The following is a 17,109-nucleotide window of genomic DNA, read 5'->3' on the forward strand; positions in this document are numbered from 1 at the left end:
ACAAGCGGGGCCCGGTGCTGACCCGAGACGCGCGAGACGGCGTCGGCGGCGAAGACGGCGGTGGCCTCGTGGCGCGTGTCCACCACGCGGATGCCGATCTTCTCGCAGGCCACCAGCACGGGCGAGATGTGTCCCCCGGGCAGCGTGAACAGGAACCGCACGCCGTGCGCCCGCAGCACCTCGGCCACCAGCTCGCCACCGTGCCGGGGACTCGCCGTGTCCACCTGGGGACACCGGGGACACAGGGACAGCTGAGCTCAGTGTCCCCCATGGCACCGGTGACACCTGAACTCAGTGTCCCCCATGCCACCGGTGTCCACCTGGGGACACCAAGAGGACAGGGGGGACACCGGGGACACTGGTGACAGCTGAGCTCAGTGTCCTCCATGGCACTGGTGACAGCTGAACTCAGTGTCCTCCATGCCACCAGTGTCCACCTGGGGACACTGTGGGGACACAGGGACAGCTGAGCTCAGTGTCCTCCATGGCACTGGTGACACCTGAACTCAGTGTCCCCCATGCCACCGGTGTCCACCTGGGGACACTGGTGACAGCTGAACTCAGTGTTCTCCATGTCACCAGTGTCCATCTGGGGACACCACAAGGACACAGGGACAGCTGAGCTCAGTGTCCCCCATGGCACTGGTGACACCTGAACTCAGTGTCCCCCATGTCACCAGTGTCCACCTGGGGACACTGTGGGGACACAGGGACAGCTGAGCTCAGTGTCCCCCATGCCACCAGTGACAGCTGAGCTCAATGTCCTCCATGCCACCGGTGACACCTGTCCTCAGTGTCCTCCGTGCCACCTGTCCCCAATGTCCCCCTTGTTCCACCTGTCCCACCAGTGCCACCGGTGACACCTGTCCCCAGTGTCCTCCATCCCACGGGCGTCACCTGTCCCCAGTGTCCCCCAGTCCCCAATGTCCTCCCAGTCCCCAGTGTCCCCCATTCCGCAATGTCCCCCCCACGTCCCCCAGTCCCCAATGTCCCAAATGTCCTCCCAGTGTCCCAATGTCCCCAACATTTCCAATGTTCCCCCAGCCCCTGGTGTGCCCCCCCAGCCCCCAATGTCCCCCCCACAATGTCCCAAATGTGCCCCCGGTCCCCAGTGTCCCCTCAATGTCCCCAGTGTCCCCAACATCCCCAATGTCCCCCCCAGCCCCTGGTGTCCCCAGTGTCCCCCCAGTGTCTTCAATGTCCCCAGTGTCCTCCCAGTCCCCAAGGTCCCCCCAGCTCCTCATCCCCAACGTCCCCAACATCTCCAATGTCCCCAATGTGCCCACACTGTCCCCAATGTCCCCAACATCTCCAACCTCCCCCCAATGTCCCCAGTGTCCTCCCAGCCCCCAGTGTCCCCAATGTCCCCCCAGTGTCCCCAGTGTGTCCCCATGTCCCCAATGTCCCCCCAGTGTCCCCAGACCTTGTGGCGCAGGCGGTAGAGGAGCCCGAGGCGCTGGGCCACCACCAGCAGGACCAGGGCCACCAAGGCCACCAGGGCCACCAGGACGGTCACCAAACCCATGGCAGGAGCTGCAAAACAACCGGGCCACCTCTGTCACCACAGGGCCACCACAGGGCCACCACAGGGCCACCACAGGGCCACCACAGGGTCACCATAAGCTCAGTGGTGACTCCGGTGCCACCTGTCCCCAGTGTCCTCCATGCCACCGGTGCCACCTGAGCCCATGTCCCCTGTCCCACCTGTGTCACCACAGGGTCACCACGGGGTCAGCGGTGACACGAGTGCCACCTGTCCCCAGTGTCCTCCGTGCCACCAGTGCCACGTGTGCCACATGTCCCCAGTGTCCCCCTTGTTCCACCTGTGGGACACCAGGAACCCCTGGGGACACCAGGAGCTGCTTGGGGACATCAGGAACGGCCTGGGGACACTGTGGGAACACCTGGGGACACCAGGAACCACCTGGGGACACCGGGAATGGCCTGGGGACACCGGGAACAGCCTGGGGACACCGGGAATGGTCTGGGGACACCAGGAGCTGCTTGGGGACACCAGGAACCACCTGGGGACATCATGGGAACCCCTGGGGACATCAGGAACGGCCTGGGGACACCAGGAATGGCTTGGGGACATCAGGAACCCCTGGGGACACCCTGGGAACCCCTGGGGACACCAGGAATGACCAGGAATTAATTGAACCCCATTTAATGAATTATTTTGGATTAATTAAACTCTGGATTAACTGAAGCCAGGTGAATTAATTATTTTGGATTAATTAAACTCTGGATTAATTGGATACAGTTTAATCAATTAGATTGGATTAATTAAACTCTGGATTAATTGGACACAGTTTAATTAATTAGACTGGATTAATTAAACTCTGGATTAATCAGACCCATCCCAATTAATTAGACTGGATTAATCACACTTCGGGTTAATTGGACCCAGTTTAATAAATTAGACTGAATTAATTAAACTCTGCATTAATTGAAGTCAGTTTAATTAATTAGATTGGATTAATTAAATTCTGGAATAATTGAACCCAACTTAATTAATTAGACTGGATCAATTAAACTCTGCATTAATTTAAGCCAGTTTAATTATTCAATTGGATTAATTAAATTCTGGAATAATTGAACCCAATTTAATTAATTGGGCTGAATTAATTAAACTATGGATTAATTGAAGCCAGTGTAATTATTCAATTGGATTAATTAACCTCTGTGTTATTCGGACCCATCCTAATTAATTAGACTGGATTAATTAAACTTGGGATTATTTAGACCCAGTTTAATTAATCCAGGTGGATTAATTAAACTTTAATTAATTAATTAAACCCAGTTTAACCAGTCCCGGTTTATCCAGATTCCTCCACCCGCCCACGTTTATTTGCATAATCAGGGGGTCATTTGCATATGCAGGCATAATCACACAGCTCATTTGCATAATCAGCAAAGGCTTAATTACCCCTAACGAGGTTTCGCCCCTCCCCCAAACATTCCTGGCATTCCCTCCCTGGTCCCAAATGCGGCCAAAAGGGCCCAAATTGGGGCAAAAAAAAAATCAGAAATTTTGGGGCGAAATTCCTCAAATTTGGGGTGAAATTCCCAAATTTTTGGAGCAAAAATGCCCAAATTTTAGGGAAAAAAAACCCCCAAATTTGGGGTTGAATTCTGAAATTTTGGAGCAAAAAAAAATCCCAATTTTAGATCAAAAATCCCTATTTTTGAGAGAAAATCCCCAATTTTAGTCAAAATTCCTCAAATTTGGGTCAAAATTCCTCAAATTTGGGGCAAGAATCTCCAAATTTGAGCAAAAATCCCAAATTTTGGAGTGAAAATCCCAAATTTTGAGGGAAAACCCACAATTTATGAAAGAAATTCCCAAATTTTGGAGCAAAAATCCCAAATTTTGGAGAAAGTTTTCCAAATTTGGGTAAAAAAAAAAATAAATCCTAAATTGAGGCTCAAAATCCCAATTTCGGGGCAAAAATCTCCGAATTTGGGGTGAAAATCTCCAAATTTGGGGATAAAAATTCCCAATTTTGTGGCATTTCCGGGGGGTTGGTACCGGCTGGGGACAATGAGGGGACACAGGAGCTCAGTCCTGGCAGTTTTGGGGTTTTTGTCACCTCTGTCCCCAAGGCCACCCTGGTCCCACATTGTCACCTCTGTCCCCAAGGCCACCCCGCTCCCCGATTGTCACCTTTGTCCCCAGAGCCACCCCAATGGCCGGGACCTCCTCCAGGTGTGCCCAGGTGTCCCCAAACCCCCCCCCCCGGTGTCCCGGACGCCCCTCTCAGGTGTCCCCAAGTGTCCCCAAACACCCCCAAGTGTCCCCAAGCCCCCTCAGTGTCCCCAAGTGTCCCCAAGCCCCCTCAGTGTCCCCAAACCCCCTCAAATGTCCCCAAGTGTCCCCAAGCCCCCTCAGTGTCCCCAAACCCCCTCAAATGTCCCCAAGCCCCCCCCCGATGTCCCCAAACGCCGTCCCCCCCCCCGGTGTCCCCAAATGTCTCCAAACCCCCCCGACCCCCCCAGTGTCCCGGACCCCCCTCTCAGGTGTCCCCAAATGTCCCCAAATGTCCCCAAACCCCCCCCCCCCGTCCCCTCACCTGCCGTTCCCGGAAGCGCCGCGCTCGCCGTGGCCCCGCCCACACCTGCCGGCCCCGCCCAATCCGAACGCCCCCTCGCGGTCACGTGATGCGCGCGCCGCCTTTTCCCCGCCCCGTCCCCTCTCAACGCGCTCGCCTCGCTTCCGGGTCGGCGCGATGACGTCATGGGCTCGCGCCCCCGGCGCGGCGTTGTGATTGGTGAGTTGTGAAAGGGGGCGGGGTTAAGAGTGAGGGGCGGGGAGTAGGCGGGGGCGAATGGGAAGGGGCGTGGCTTTGTGGAGAGGCCACGCCCCCTTGGGGGCTCCCAATTGGCGGGGCAAGGAGGGGAATAAAAAAAAAATTAAAATAAAATAAAATAAAATAAAATAAAATAAAATGAAAATTGAATTAAAATAAAATAAAATAATATAAAATATAATAAAATAAAATAAAATAAAGAAAAACTTAAAACAAAATAAAAATAAAATAAAATAAAATAAAGTAAAATAAAATAAAAGTTAATTAAATTAAATTAAATTAAATTAAAATTTAGTTTAAAAAATAAAATAAAATAAAATTAAATTAAAATAAATTAAATTTAAAAAATAAAATAAAACTGGAATTTAAATTAAATTAAATTAAATTAAATTAACATAAATTAAACTTTAAAAGTTTCCTATTTGAGGAGGGGACTCTAATTTGGGGGTCCCATTTTGGGGGGGTTTGGGGTTTTTTGGGGATCCCTTTTTGTGGAATTTGGGTTTTTTGGGGGGGTTCCCTTTTGGGTGTTTTAGGGTTTTTTTGGGGGGAGTCCCATTTTGGGGGGATTTGGGTTTTTTTGGGGTTGTGGGATTATTTGGGGGTTGTGGGATTTTTGGGGTTGTGGGATTTTTTGGGGTCTCATTTTAGGGAATTTTGAGGCTTTTTAGGGTTCCATTTTGGGGGTTTTCTGTAGGTCCCATTTTGGGGGATTTGGGGTTTTTTGGGGATCCCTTTTGGTGGAATTTGGGTTTTTTGGGGGAGTTCCCTTTTGGGTGTTGTAGGGTTTTTTTGGGAGGGTCCCATTTTGGGGGATTTGGGGTTTTTTGGGGTCCCATTTTGGATGCATTTGGGTTTTTTTGAGGGGCTCGTTTTGGGTTTTTTTGGAGTTTTTTGGGGGGGATTTGGGTTTTTTTGGGGGGGATTTGGGGTTTTTAGGGGGGTATTTGGGGTTTTTGGGAATCCCCTTTATTTTGGGGGTGTCTCTCCCCCCAAGGGTGTCCCCAAACTTGTCCCCCCCCCCCCCAAAAAAAAACCCCAAAAACCCCAAGGAGGCGCCAAAAATTCCGTCCCCGCAGGAAATCCCCGTGGGTGGCGCTTGGGGACACTCGGGGACACTCGGGGACAATTCCCATCCGTGACGTCACGGCCGGGAGGGTCCCCAAAACCTCCCCTCCCCCCCCTCCCACGGTGTCGCCGCTTCCTCGCGCCTCTGTCCCCGCCCCCGCTGTCGCTTTTGTCGCCGGTGCCACCCCCCGGGTTGGGTTTGTCCCTCCCTGGTGTCGCCGTTGTCCCCGAGGGGCCCCCGAGGGTCCGTTCGGTCACCCCAAAGTGTCCCCAAAGTGTCACCCCTGGTGTCCCCTCGGTGTCATTGTCCCCTCCTCGATGTTCCCTCAGTATCACTGTCCCCTCCCTGATGTCCCCAGCCCCTCCCCGATGTCCCCTCGGTGTCATTGTCCCCTCCTCGGTGTCCCCAACCTCTCTCCGGTGTCCCCAGCTCCTTCTTGGCCCCCCCTCGGTGTCGCTGTCCCCTCCCCGCTGTCCCCGGTGCATTCCCTGATGTCCCCGCTCCCTCTTCGATGTCCCCGTGTCCCCTCCCCGCTGTCCCCGTGTCCCCTCCCCGTTGTTCCAGTCCCCTCCCCGCTGTCCCCGGTGCATTCCCTGATGTCACCTCTGTCCCCTCCCCGCTGTCCCCTCCCCGTTGTTCCAGTTCCCTCCCCGACATTCCCCGATGTCACCTCTGTCCCCTCCCTGTGTCCCCTCCCCGCTGTCCCCGGTGCATTCCCTGATGTCACCTTCCCGGTCCCCTCCCCATGTCCCCTTCCTGATGTCCCCGTGTCCCCTCCCCGACACCCCTGGTGCATTCCCTGATGTCACCGTGTCCCCTCCCCGCTGTCCCCTCCCGTTGTTCCAGTCCCCTCCCCTCTGTCCCCGGTGCATTCCCTGATGTCACCTCTGTCCCCTCCCCGCTGTCCCTTCCCCGCTGTCGCCACCCCCTCCCCGTTGTCCCTTTCCCGATGTCCCCGTGTCCCCTCCCCGCTGTCCCTGTCCCCTCCCCGTTGTTCCAGTTCCCTCCCCGCTGTCCCCGCTCCATTTCCCGCTGTCACCTCTGTCCCCTCCCCGCTGTCCCTGTCCCCTCCCCGTTGTTCCAGTCCCCTCCCCTGTGTCCCCGGTGCATTCCCTGATGTCACCTCTGTCCCCTCCCCGATGTCACCTCTGTCCCCTCCCGCTGTGGCCCTGTCCCCTCCCCGTTCCCGTCCCGTTAAAAGCGGCCCCGCTCCGCTCTGTCGCCGATGTCGCCGCGATGTCGCCGCTCGCCGACCCCGAGAATCCCGCGGCAGCCGCGCGGCCCTGCCGGTGCCTCTGCCCGAACCCGGACCGGGACCCGAACCGGGACCAGAACCGGGACCCGAACCGGGACCAGAACCGGGACCTGAACCAGGGCTGGGACCGGGACAAGAGCCGGGACCAGAACGGGCACCAGAACTGGGACCAGAACCGGGATCAGAACCGAGACCCGAACCGGGACCAGAACCGGGACCAGAACCGGGACCAGGACCGGGACCCGAACCGGGATCAGAACCGAGACCAGAACCGAGGCTGGCACCGGGACAAGAGCCGGGACCAGAACGGGCACCAGAACTGGGACAGGAGCCGAGAGCGGGTGTGGGACATGAACGGGCACCAGAACTGGGACCAGAACCGGGACGGGAACTGGGACCAGAACCCGCACCAGAGCCAGAACTGGGACCGGAACCGGGACCGGGTGTGGGACATGAACCGGGACCAGAATCGGGACCGGAACTGGGACCAGAACCAAAACTGGGACCGGAACTGGGACCGGGACGTGAACCGGGACCGAGACCAGAAATGGGACATGAACCGGGACCAGAACCGGGACCAGAACCGGGAAAAGCACCGAGGCCAGAACTGGGACCGGGACCGGCACCGGGACCCGGAGCAGAGCCGGGACCATTCCCGGTGCCGGTGCCGGTGCCGCCGCCTGCTCCCGGCGCTCGCCGCCATCGCCGCCCTGGCCGCGCTCGGAGCCGCCGCCGCCGCCCTGGCCGCGCTCCGGGGGCCGCCCCCGGCGAAGGTGGGCACGGGGGGAGGGGTCTGTCCGTCTGTCCGTCCGTCCTGGGGGCGGGGTGGCCGCTTGTCCCGGGGTCGGGGTGTCCCGGTGTCCGTTTGTCCCGGTGTCTGTTTGTCCCGGTGTCCTGGTGTCCGTTTGTCCCAGTGTCTGGTTATCCAGTTACCCTGGTGTCCGTTTGTCCCGGTGTCTGTTTGTCCCAGTGTCTGGTTATCCAGTTACCCTGGTGTCCGTTTGTCCCAGTGTCCGTTTGTCCTGGTGTCTGTTTGTCCCCTCCTGTCCGTTTGTCCTGGTGTCCAGGTCTCCGGTTTTCCTGTTATCTGGGTGTTTTTCCTGGTGTCTGTTTGTCGCGGTGTCTGTTTGTCCCAATGTCCGTTTGTCCCAGTGTCCTGTTTGTCCCGGTGTCCTTTTTTCCCAGTGTCCATTTGTCCCAGTGTCTGTTTGTCGCGGTGTCCATTTGTCCAGGTGTCCGTTTGTCCCTATGTCCATTTGTCCCGGTGTCCATTTGTCCCAGTGTCCATTTGTCCAGGTGTCCGTCTGTCCTGCTGTTTGCTTGCCCATGTGTCCGGTTGTCCATCTGTCCAGTTGTCCGTGTGTCCCAGTGTCCATCCCTCTGTCCGCCCTGGTGTCCAGTTGTCCGTCTGTCCAAGCGTCTGGTTGTCTGTCCCTCCAGGTGTCCCTCCAGGTGTCCATCTGTCCGTCCGCCTGGGCGTCCATCCGTCCGCGTGTCCAGTGACCAGCCTGGGGCTGTCCAGGTGTCTGTCTGTCCGTCCGTCCGTCCGTCCGGCTGTGTCTCCAGCTGTCCGTCCAGGTGTTTGTCCGTCCTGGTGTCCTCCTTGCCCTGGGCTTTGTCCGTCTGTCCGGGTGTCCGTCCGTTCCGGTGTCCATCTGTCCATCCAGGGGTCCATCCTGTGTTTCCCACCTTCCCTTCTTGGGGACATTGGGGACACCTTGGGGACATTGGGGGCACCCTGGGGACACCCTGGGGACCTTGAGGACATTGGGGACACTGGGGACACTGGGGACAGTGGGGACACCCTGGGGACATTGAGGACACCTTGGAGACACCTTGAAGACATTGGGGACCTCTTGGAGACACCTTGGGGACATTGGGGGCACCCTGGGGACACCCTGGGGACACCCTGGGGACACCTTGGGGACCTTGAGGACATTGAGGACACTGGGGACACTGGGGACAGTGGGGACACCCTGGGGACATTGGGCACATTGGGGACACCTTGGGGACACCCTGGGGACACCTTGAGGACATTGGGGACCTTGAAGACATTGGGGACACCTTGGGGACATTGGGGACAACGGGGACACCTTGGGGACACCCTGGGGACATTGGGGACCCTCCTGCTGACATTGTCCCCTCCTGTCCCCTCAGGCTGCCACCGCTGCCCACATCCTGCTCAGCCCCGGTAAGTCCTGAATGTCCCCTCATGTCCCCAGCGTCCCCTCCTGTCCCCTCCTGTCCCCTGATGTCCCCCAATGTCCCCCAATGTCCCCTTCTGTCTCTGATGTCCCCTTGATGTCCCCAATGTCCCCTCCTGTCCCTGATGTCCCCTCCTGTCCCCTCCTGTCCCCCCCCGTCACCTCCCCTCCCCTCCCCGCACTCATCTCGAAATTGTCACTCGGGCTCCTCGCAGAGGAAGTGCCACCTCCTGATGTCCCCTCCCCCCTGTCACCTCTCCCGCCACATCCGGGGGTGGCAAAGGCGGCGTCACGGAGTGTCCCCACAGTGTCATTGTCCCCACAGTGTCATTGTCCCCACGGTGTCATTGTCCCCACGGTGTCACGGAATGTCCCTAAGGTGTCCCAGAGTGTCCCCACAGTGTCATTGTCCCCACAGTGTCATTGTCCCCACGGTGTCACGGAACGTCCCTAGGATGACTTGGAATGTCCCCGAGATGTCACGGAGTGTCCCCAAGGTTTCAGGATGTCATGGAATGTCCCCAAGGTGTCCCAGAGTGTCCCCAGGGTGTCATGGAATGTCCCCGTCTCTGTAGTCTCCAGGGTGTCACGGAGCGTCCCCAAGGTTTCAGTGTCCCCAAGGTGTCACGGAAGGTCCCTGTGATCCCCAGGATGTCCCAGAGTGTCCCCAGGGTGTCCCAGAGTGTCCCCAACCCCACCCAGTGTCCCCAGTGTCCCCAGGCTCCCTCCTCCCCTCTGTCCCCCTGTCCCCAGTGTCCCCTGATGTCCCAATGTCCCCAATGTCCCCACTGTCACCGTATCCCCAATGTCCCCAATGTCCCCAGTCTCCCCAATGTCCCCCTGTCCCCCATGTCCCCGCTGTCCCCCCTGTCCCCTGCTGTCCCCCTGACCATGTCCCCTCTGTCCCCAGGCTCGCTGTCCCCATGTCCCCATGTCCCCTCTGTCCCCAGGCTCACTGTCCCCATGTCCCCGCTGTCCCCATGTCCCCAGTGTCCCCTGCTGTCCCCCTGACCATGTCCCCTCTGTCCCCAGGCTCGCTGTCCCCATGTCCCCAGTGTCCCCAGTCTCCCCAATGTCCCCCTGACCGTGTCCCCTCTGTCCCCAGGCTCACTGTCCCCATGTCCCCGCTGTCCCCATGTCCCCAGTGTCCCCTGCTGTCCCCCTGACCGTGTCCCCTCTGTCCCCAGGCTCGCTGTCCCCATGTCCCCGCTGTCCCCATGTCCCCATGTCCCCAGTGTCCCCTGCTGTCCCCCTGACCGTGTCCCCTCTGTCCCCAGGCTCGCTGTCCCCGTCCCCCCGCTGGCGTTACCAGGACGGCGTCCAGGGCGTTTTCCAGAGCGGTGACATCCGGCCGGACACCTCGGGGACATCGCTGCTGGTGACGTCCGGCGGCCTCTACCTGCTCTACGGCCAGCTGGGTGTCACCTGCACGGCGGCCAGCTGTCCCCGAGGCGCCGTCACGCTGCGGCTGCGCCGCGCCGCGTCCCCGCGGCCGCTGCTGGCCGTGCCCCTGTCCCTGCCGCCCGCGGCCGGCGGCCACCGCCAGCGGTCAGCGCTGGCCCAGGCCGTGGGGCAGCTGCGGCCTGGGGACGTCCTGAGCCTCGAGCTGGCTGGGGACACCGCTGGGGACACCGCTGGGGACACGGGTGGGTGGCAGCTGGAGCAGGAGGAGCGCGAGGGGAACTTCGTGGGGCTGCTGCGGATCGCAGGGGGGTGACAGCGGCCGGTGGCACCGGGTGGTGGCACCGGGGTGATGATGAGGGCCTCGTGTCCTGGTGGTGGCACCGGGTGGTGGCACCGCGGTGATGATGAGGGCCTCGTGTCCTGGTGGTGGCACCGGGTGGTGGCACCGCGGTGATGATGAGGGCCTCGTGTCCGGGTGGTGGCACCGGGTGGTGGCACCGGGTGGTGGCACCGCGGTGATGATGAGGGCCTCCTGTCCTGGTGGTGGCACCGGGTGGTGGCACCGGGGTGGTGGCACCGGGGTGGTGATGAGGGCCTCGTGTCCTGGTGGTGGCACCGGGTGGTGGCACCGGGGTGATGATGAGGGCCTCGTGTCCTGGTGGTCACCGGCCGAGGTGGGGCTTGGGGACATCTGGGAGTCCCGAGTGTGGACGTTTGGAGACATCAAGGGACATCGGTGACGTCCATGGTTGGCGGTTTGGGGACATCAAGGGACATGGGTGACGTCCGTGGTTGGAGGTTTGGGGACATTGAGGGACATCGGTGACGTCCAAAGCCAAAGGTTTTGGGACAAGACCCCCCCCATGCTCAGAAATCTGGGGACAAGGGACATCGGTGACATCGGTGACATCCATGGTTGGAGGTCTGGGGACAATGCCCAGAGACTTGGGGACATTGGACATTGGTGGCCTCCAAACCCCAAGGTTCGGGGACAAGGGACATCGGTGACATCCACGGTTGGAGATTTGAGTGACAAGATCCCCGTGTCCAGAGATTTGGGGACATCAAGGGACATTGGTGACATCCAAACCCCAAGGTTTGGGGACATCAAGGGACATTGGTGACCTCCAAACCCCGAGGTTTGGGGACAAGACCCCCATGCTCAGAGATTTGGGGACATCAAGGGACATTGGTGACCTCCAAACCCCGAGGTTTGGGGACATCAAGGGACATCGGTGACATCCAAGGCTGGAGATCTGGGGACATCAAGTGACATCTGTGACGTTCATGGCCGAAGATTTGGGTGACAAAACCTTGTCCCCAGAAACTTGGGGGCGCCAAGTGACGTCGGTGACCTCCGGACCTGAAGATTTGGGGACATTGAGTGACATCACTGACCCCCCCCAGTCTGGTGCTTGGGGACATTTGGGGACCTCATGGACCCAGTGCTGGACACTTGGGGACACTTGGGGACACTTGGGGACATTTGGGGACCCAGTGCTGGACACTTAGGGACATTTGGGGACACTTGGGGACACTTGGGGACACTTGGGGACATTTGGGGACCTGGTGCTGGACACTTGGGAGCTCCTTGGGGACATTGGGGACGCTTTTGGGAGGGACGTCCCTGCTGTCCTTAACGAATTTTCGTCCTTAATTAATTATTGTTCTTAATTAATTATTTATTAATTATGCTCCTTAATTAATTATTTATTGGTTAATGAATAAATTTATTTATGGATTCTTTTTACCGCCTCGATTGTCCCCCAAAAAAACGGGGGTGACAAACCTGGGGTGGCACTGAGGGGACATTGGGGGGGTCTCCACCTTCAAGTCCCCCAAAATTTGCCCCAGAAACTCCAAAATTTGCCCCAGACCCCCCAAATTTGCTGAAAACCCTCCCAAAATTTACCCCAAACCCCCAAATTTACCCCAGAACTCCCCAAATTTTGCTGAAAATCCCTGAAAATTTGTTCTGGAGTCCCCCAAAATTTACCCCAAACCCCCAGATTTACCCCAGAACCCCCCCAAATTTGCTGAAAATCCCCAAAAATTTGTTCTGGAGTCCCCCAAAATTTACCCCAGAATCCCCCAAATTTAACCCCAGAACCCCTAAATTTGCCCCAGGGTGTGGGGACTCCAAACTCTGCACCCCAAATTTGGCACCCAAAATTCTGCACCCCAAACCGTGAACCCCACAATTCCCACCCCAAGCTCTGCACCCCAATCCCCGCACCCCAAATTTTGCACCCCACGTTTCCCACCCCACACTCTGCACCTGGGGCAATTTTTTGGGGGGGATCTGGGGTAGATTTTGGGGACTCTGGGGCAATTTTTGGGGTCTTGGGCAAATTTGGGGGGGGGGGATCTGGGGCAAATTTTGGGGGTGGGAAATCCGGGGTGCAGAATTTGGGGTGCAGGGTTTGGGTTGGGAAATTTGGGGTGCAGAGTTTGGGGTGCAGAGTTTGGGGTCCTTGACTGTTGTTGTGTCCCCATGTCCCTCGTGGTGTCCCCATGTCCATTATGGTGTCCCTGTGACCCCTGTGGTGTCCCCAGGTCCCCTGTGGTGTCCCCGTGACCTCTATGGGGATGTCCCCATGTGTGTTCCCCTGTGATGTCCCCATGTCCTCCCCATGTCCCTCATGGTGTCCCCATGTCCCCTCTGGTGTCACCCTGTCCCCTGTGATGTCCCCATGTTCCTTATGGTGTTCCCACGTCCGTTATGGTGTCCCCACATCTCCCATGATGTCCCCATGTCCCCTTGGTGTCCCCGTGTCCCTTATGGCATCCCCCACATCCCCTGTGATGTCCCCGTGTCCCCTGTGGTGCCCCCATGACCCCTCTGATGTCCCCATGTCCTCTGTGATGTTCCCACATCCCCTAGGATGTCCCCATGTCCCTTGTGGGTGTCCCCCCTGTCCCCTACAGACTCCCTGTGACCCCTGTGATGTCCCCACATCCCCTCTGATGTCCCCATGTCCCTCATGGTGTCCCCATGTCCCCTGCCATGTCCCCCCCCCCTTCAAGGACACACCAAAGCCAATTGCTCAGAAATGACTTTTTTAACCAAAAACAAACAAACAAACAAACAAAGGCGGGGAGGGGACAAAAAGTGACCGGACAAGAGCGGTGACACCCCAGAACCGGGTGCCACCAGCAGGGTGGTGACACCCCAGGGAGGTGACACCCAGGGTTGGTGACACCCCGGGGTTGGTGACACCCCAGGGCTGGTGACACCCAGGGTTGGTGACACCCCAGGGTTGGTGACACCCAGGGTTGGTGACACCCCAGGGTTGGTGACACCCCAGGGTTGGTGACACCCAGGGTTGGTGACACCCCAGGGTGGTGGCACCCAGGGTTGGTGACACCCCAGGGTTGGTGACAGCCAGGGTTGGTGACACCCAGGGTTGGTGGCACCCCAGGGAGGTGACACCCAGGGTTGGTGACACCCCAGGGTGGTGGCACCTCGGGGACTCAGGTGGGACAGCCGAAGAACGCCATGTTCTCGGAGAACTCGACGAAGTCCTGGCAGCGGCGCTGGAGCGGCGCGTCCTGGCACGCGGCCTCCGAGGGCCACTGCTCCAGCCAGGTGTCCTTCCCAATCAGGTACCTGTACCTGGGGACACGGGGACAGCTGGGGACACGGGGACGGACAGGGGGCATGGGGACAGACAGGGGGACATGGGGACAATGGGGACATGGGGACAATGAGGACAGTGGGGATATAGGGGTGGCCTCTGAGGGCCACTGCTCCAGCCAGGTGTCCTTCCCCATCAGGTACCTGTACCTGGGGACACGGGGACAGACAGGGGGACATGGGGACAATGGGGATACACAGGCAATGGGGACACAGGGGACAGCCGTGGGGACATGGGGACAGTGAGGACAGCCGGGGGGACAGCAGGGACAGTCATGGGGATAATGGGGACAATGGGGGCAGTGGGGATTATAGGCATATAGGGGATATATGGGGACACAGGGGACAGCCATGGGGACATGGGGACAATGGGGACAGTGGGGGCAATGGGGACACAGGGGACAACGGGGCAATGGGGACATTGGGAATTCAGTGTACAAGGGGGGCAATGGGGATATGGGGGCAATGGGGACAGCCATGGGGACAATGGGGACAGTGGGGGCAGTGGGGATAAAGGGGACAACGGGGACAATGGAGACAATGGGGACATTGGGAATTCAGGGGACAATGGGGACAATGGGGATATAGGAGCAATAGGGACAATGGGGCCAGTGGGGACACAGGGGACATCTGGGGACAGATGTGGGGACATGGGGACAGTGGTGACAGTTGGGACACTGGGGCAATGGGGACAATGGGGTCAGTGGGGACAATGGGGACATTGGGCCCGTGTCCTACTGTCTGCCGCTGGCCCAGAGGTCGCTGGCCTGTCCCCAGACCAGGTAGTCCTGTCCCCTCTGCAGCCTCAGGGTGTCCCTGCACTGCTGGTGGCTCACGAAGGTCCTGTTGCTGCCGGCCGGGTTCTCGTCCGTGCCTGTCACCGTGATGCCACCGTGATGTCACCGTGATGTCACCGTGATGTCACCGTGATGGCACCGTGTCACCTCCACCCACCAAACAGGGCAGCCGTGGTGGCAGCACCCCCACAGTGGCACCAGCTGTGGTGGCACTGGGTGCCTCCAGCTTTGCCAGCAGCCTTGGTGTCCCCAGCGTACTGGGGTGACACTGACCCCACATGGGTGACACTGACCCCACATGGGTGACACTGACCCACGTGGGTGACACCAGCCCCACCCAGGTGTCCCTGTACTCCCTTGGGTGACACCGACCAGAGCTGGGTGACACCAACCCCACCCAGGTGACACTGACCCACCTGGCTGTCCCCAACCAGCGCACTTGAGTGTCCCCATCTCCAGGTGACCCCCACCATGTCCTCCCTCATGGTGGCCTTGTCCCCCCCCAAGGTGGCCTCGTCCCCACCCCCGTGGTGGCCTTGTCCCCCCCCAAGGTGGCCTTGTCCCCCCCCATGGTGGCCTTGTCCCCAGCCCATGGTGGCCTTGTCCCCATCCCCATGGTGGCCTTGTCCCCCCCCATGCTGGCCGTACCCATCTTGATGACCGACAGCACCTCCATGACGTAATTGTCGTAGGCCGGGGTCTCCTCCTGTGCCACCACCCTCACCTTGTACACTGCCAGGGGACACATTGGGGACAATGGGGACAGTCACCCCCGCCAGGGTGGCCCTTCCGTGTCCCCTGTCCCCACCGTGTCCCTCCCTGGTCCCACCATGTCCCCGATGTCCCCGATGTCCCCGATGTCCCCAATGTCCCCAATGTCCCCGATGTCCCTAATGTCACCCGTCATGATCCCTTATCACCCCATGTCCCCAGTGTCCCCAATGACCACTCCCAATGTCCCCAATGTCCCCATTGTCCCCCAATGTCCCCAATGTCCCTGATGTCCCCAATGTCTCCATTGTCCCCAACATCCCCATTGTCCTCAACGTCCCCTATGTCCCTGTTGCCCCCAATGCTTGCAATGTCCCCATTGTCCCCTATGTCCCCAATGTCCTTGATGTCTCCAACATCCCCAATGCCCTCCAGTATCCCCATTGTCCTCCACATCCCTGATGTCCCCAATGTCCCCACTGTCCCCATTGCCCCCAATGTCTCCATTGTCCCCAACATCCCCATTGTCCCCACTGTCCCCAGTGTCCCCATGTCCCACCGAAGTCCACCCCGGGCTCGCAGGCCTTCTCGATGCGTTGGTTGACCGTGATGTCCCTGGGCTCCTCCTGGCGCTTGAAGCAGCTCTCTGTGGGGACACCGTGGGGACATCGTGGGGACATCGTGGGGACATGACGGGGACACAGCCATGACAAGGTCAGCTGTGGCAGGGACGTGTCCCCATCACAGTCATGACAGGTGACATCTCATCAGTGACGTGTCCCCACCAGGGTCGTGATGTGTCCCCATCATGGCCAGGACATGTCCCCACCATGGTGACATGTGACATCTCATCATGGATGTGTCCCACCATGACCATGACACGTCCCCACCATGGCCATGAAGTGTCCCATCACATCAATGTGTCCCACCATAGCCATGACACGTCCCCATCATGGTGACATGTGACATCTCATCATGGATGTGTCCCACCATGGCCATGACATCTCCCATCACATCAACGTGTCCCACCATGGCCAGGACACGTCCCCATCATGGTGACATGTGACATCTCATCATGGATGTGTCCCACCATGGCCATGACGTGTCCCACCCTGTCCCCGTGTCCCCGTGTCACCTTCGGCGCAGCGACAAACGTCCCCCTGGCAGATCTTGTTCAGTTTCCCTCCCTCCTTGTCCGGGTGGTAGAACCGGGTGCAGCGATCGTCTGCGGGGACACGGGGACATCAGGGGACAGCTGGGGACATCAGGGGACAGGGGGGACAGTAGGGACAGCTGGGGACATCAGGGGACAGCGGGGACAGCAGGGACAGCAGGGGACAGTGAGGACAACAGGGGACAGGGGGGGACAGCAGAGGACAGCTGGGGACAGCTGGGACAGCAGGGGACAGGGGGGGACGGGGGGGAACGCAGGGACAGCAGGGACAGCTGGGGACAGCGGGAACAGGGACAGGGATGGGGACAGAGGGAACAGGCACAGGGACAGGGTGGGGACAGTGACAGTGACAGTGACAGTGACAGAGACAGTGACAGTGACAGTGACAGTGACAGTCACACACCGATGCTGTAGTAGCTGTAGACAGTGACAATGACAGTGACAGTGACAGTGACAGTGACAGTGACAGTCACACACCGATGCTGTAGTAGCTGTAGACAGTGACAGTGACAGGGACAGGGACAGTGACAGTGACAGTGACAGGGACA

General features: G+C 58.9%; 2 protein-coding genes across 2 annotated transcripts in view; both read right to left on the bottom strand.

Moving 5' to 3' along the window:
- Positions 1–4,134, bottom strand: part of ILVBL (ilvB acetolactate synthase like) — a 37,373-nt gene extending 33,239 nt beyond the window's left edge. The window contains exons 1-3 of the mRNA XM_066570384.1: positions 4,074–4,134; positions 1,424–1,533; positions 23–224 (exon numbers count right to left, since the gene is read on the bottom strand). Of these exons, the coding sequence (XP_066426481.1) occupies positions 23–224; positions 1,424–1,525 (304 nt within the window). The 5' untranslated portion in view covers positions 1,526–1,533; positions 4,074–4,134. The remainder of the gene's footprint in view (positions 1–22; positions 225–1,423; positions 1,534–4,073) is intronic.
- A 9,151-nt stretch (positions 4,135–13,285) lies between these two features.
- LOC136569947 (venom factor-like) overlaps positions 13,286–17,109 on the bottom strand; it is a 32,738-nt gene continuing 28,914 nt past the window's right edge. The window contains exons 36-40 of the mRNA XM_066570313.1: positions 16,523–16,612; positions 15,947–16,033; positions 15,325–15,408; positions 14,618–14,753; positions 13,286–13,858 (exon numbers count right to left, since the gene is read on the bottom strand). Coding sequence (XP_066426410.1) covers positions 13,717–13,858; positions 14,618–14,753; positions 15,325–15,408; positions 15,947–16,033; positions 16,523–16,612 — 539 coding nt within the window. The 3' untranslated portion in view covers positions 13,286–13,716. The remainder of the gene's footprint in view (positions 13,859–14,617; positions 14,754–15,324; positions 15,409–15,946; positions 16,034–16,522; positions 16,613–17,109) is intronic.

Source organism: Molothrus aeneus, unplaced genomic scaffold (genome assembly GCF_037042795.1).
Source record: "Molothrus aeneus isolate 106 unplaced genomic scaffold, BPBGC_Maene_1.0 scaffold_30, whole genome shotgun sequence".
Lineage (NCBI taxonomy): Eukaryota > Metazoa > Chordata > Aves > Passeriformes > Icteridae > Molothrus > Molothrus aeneus.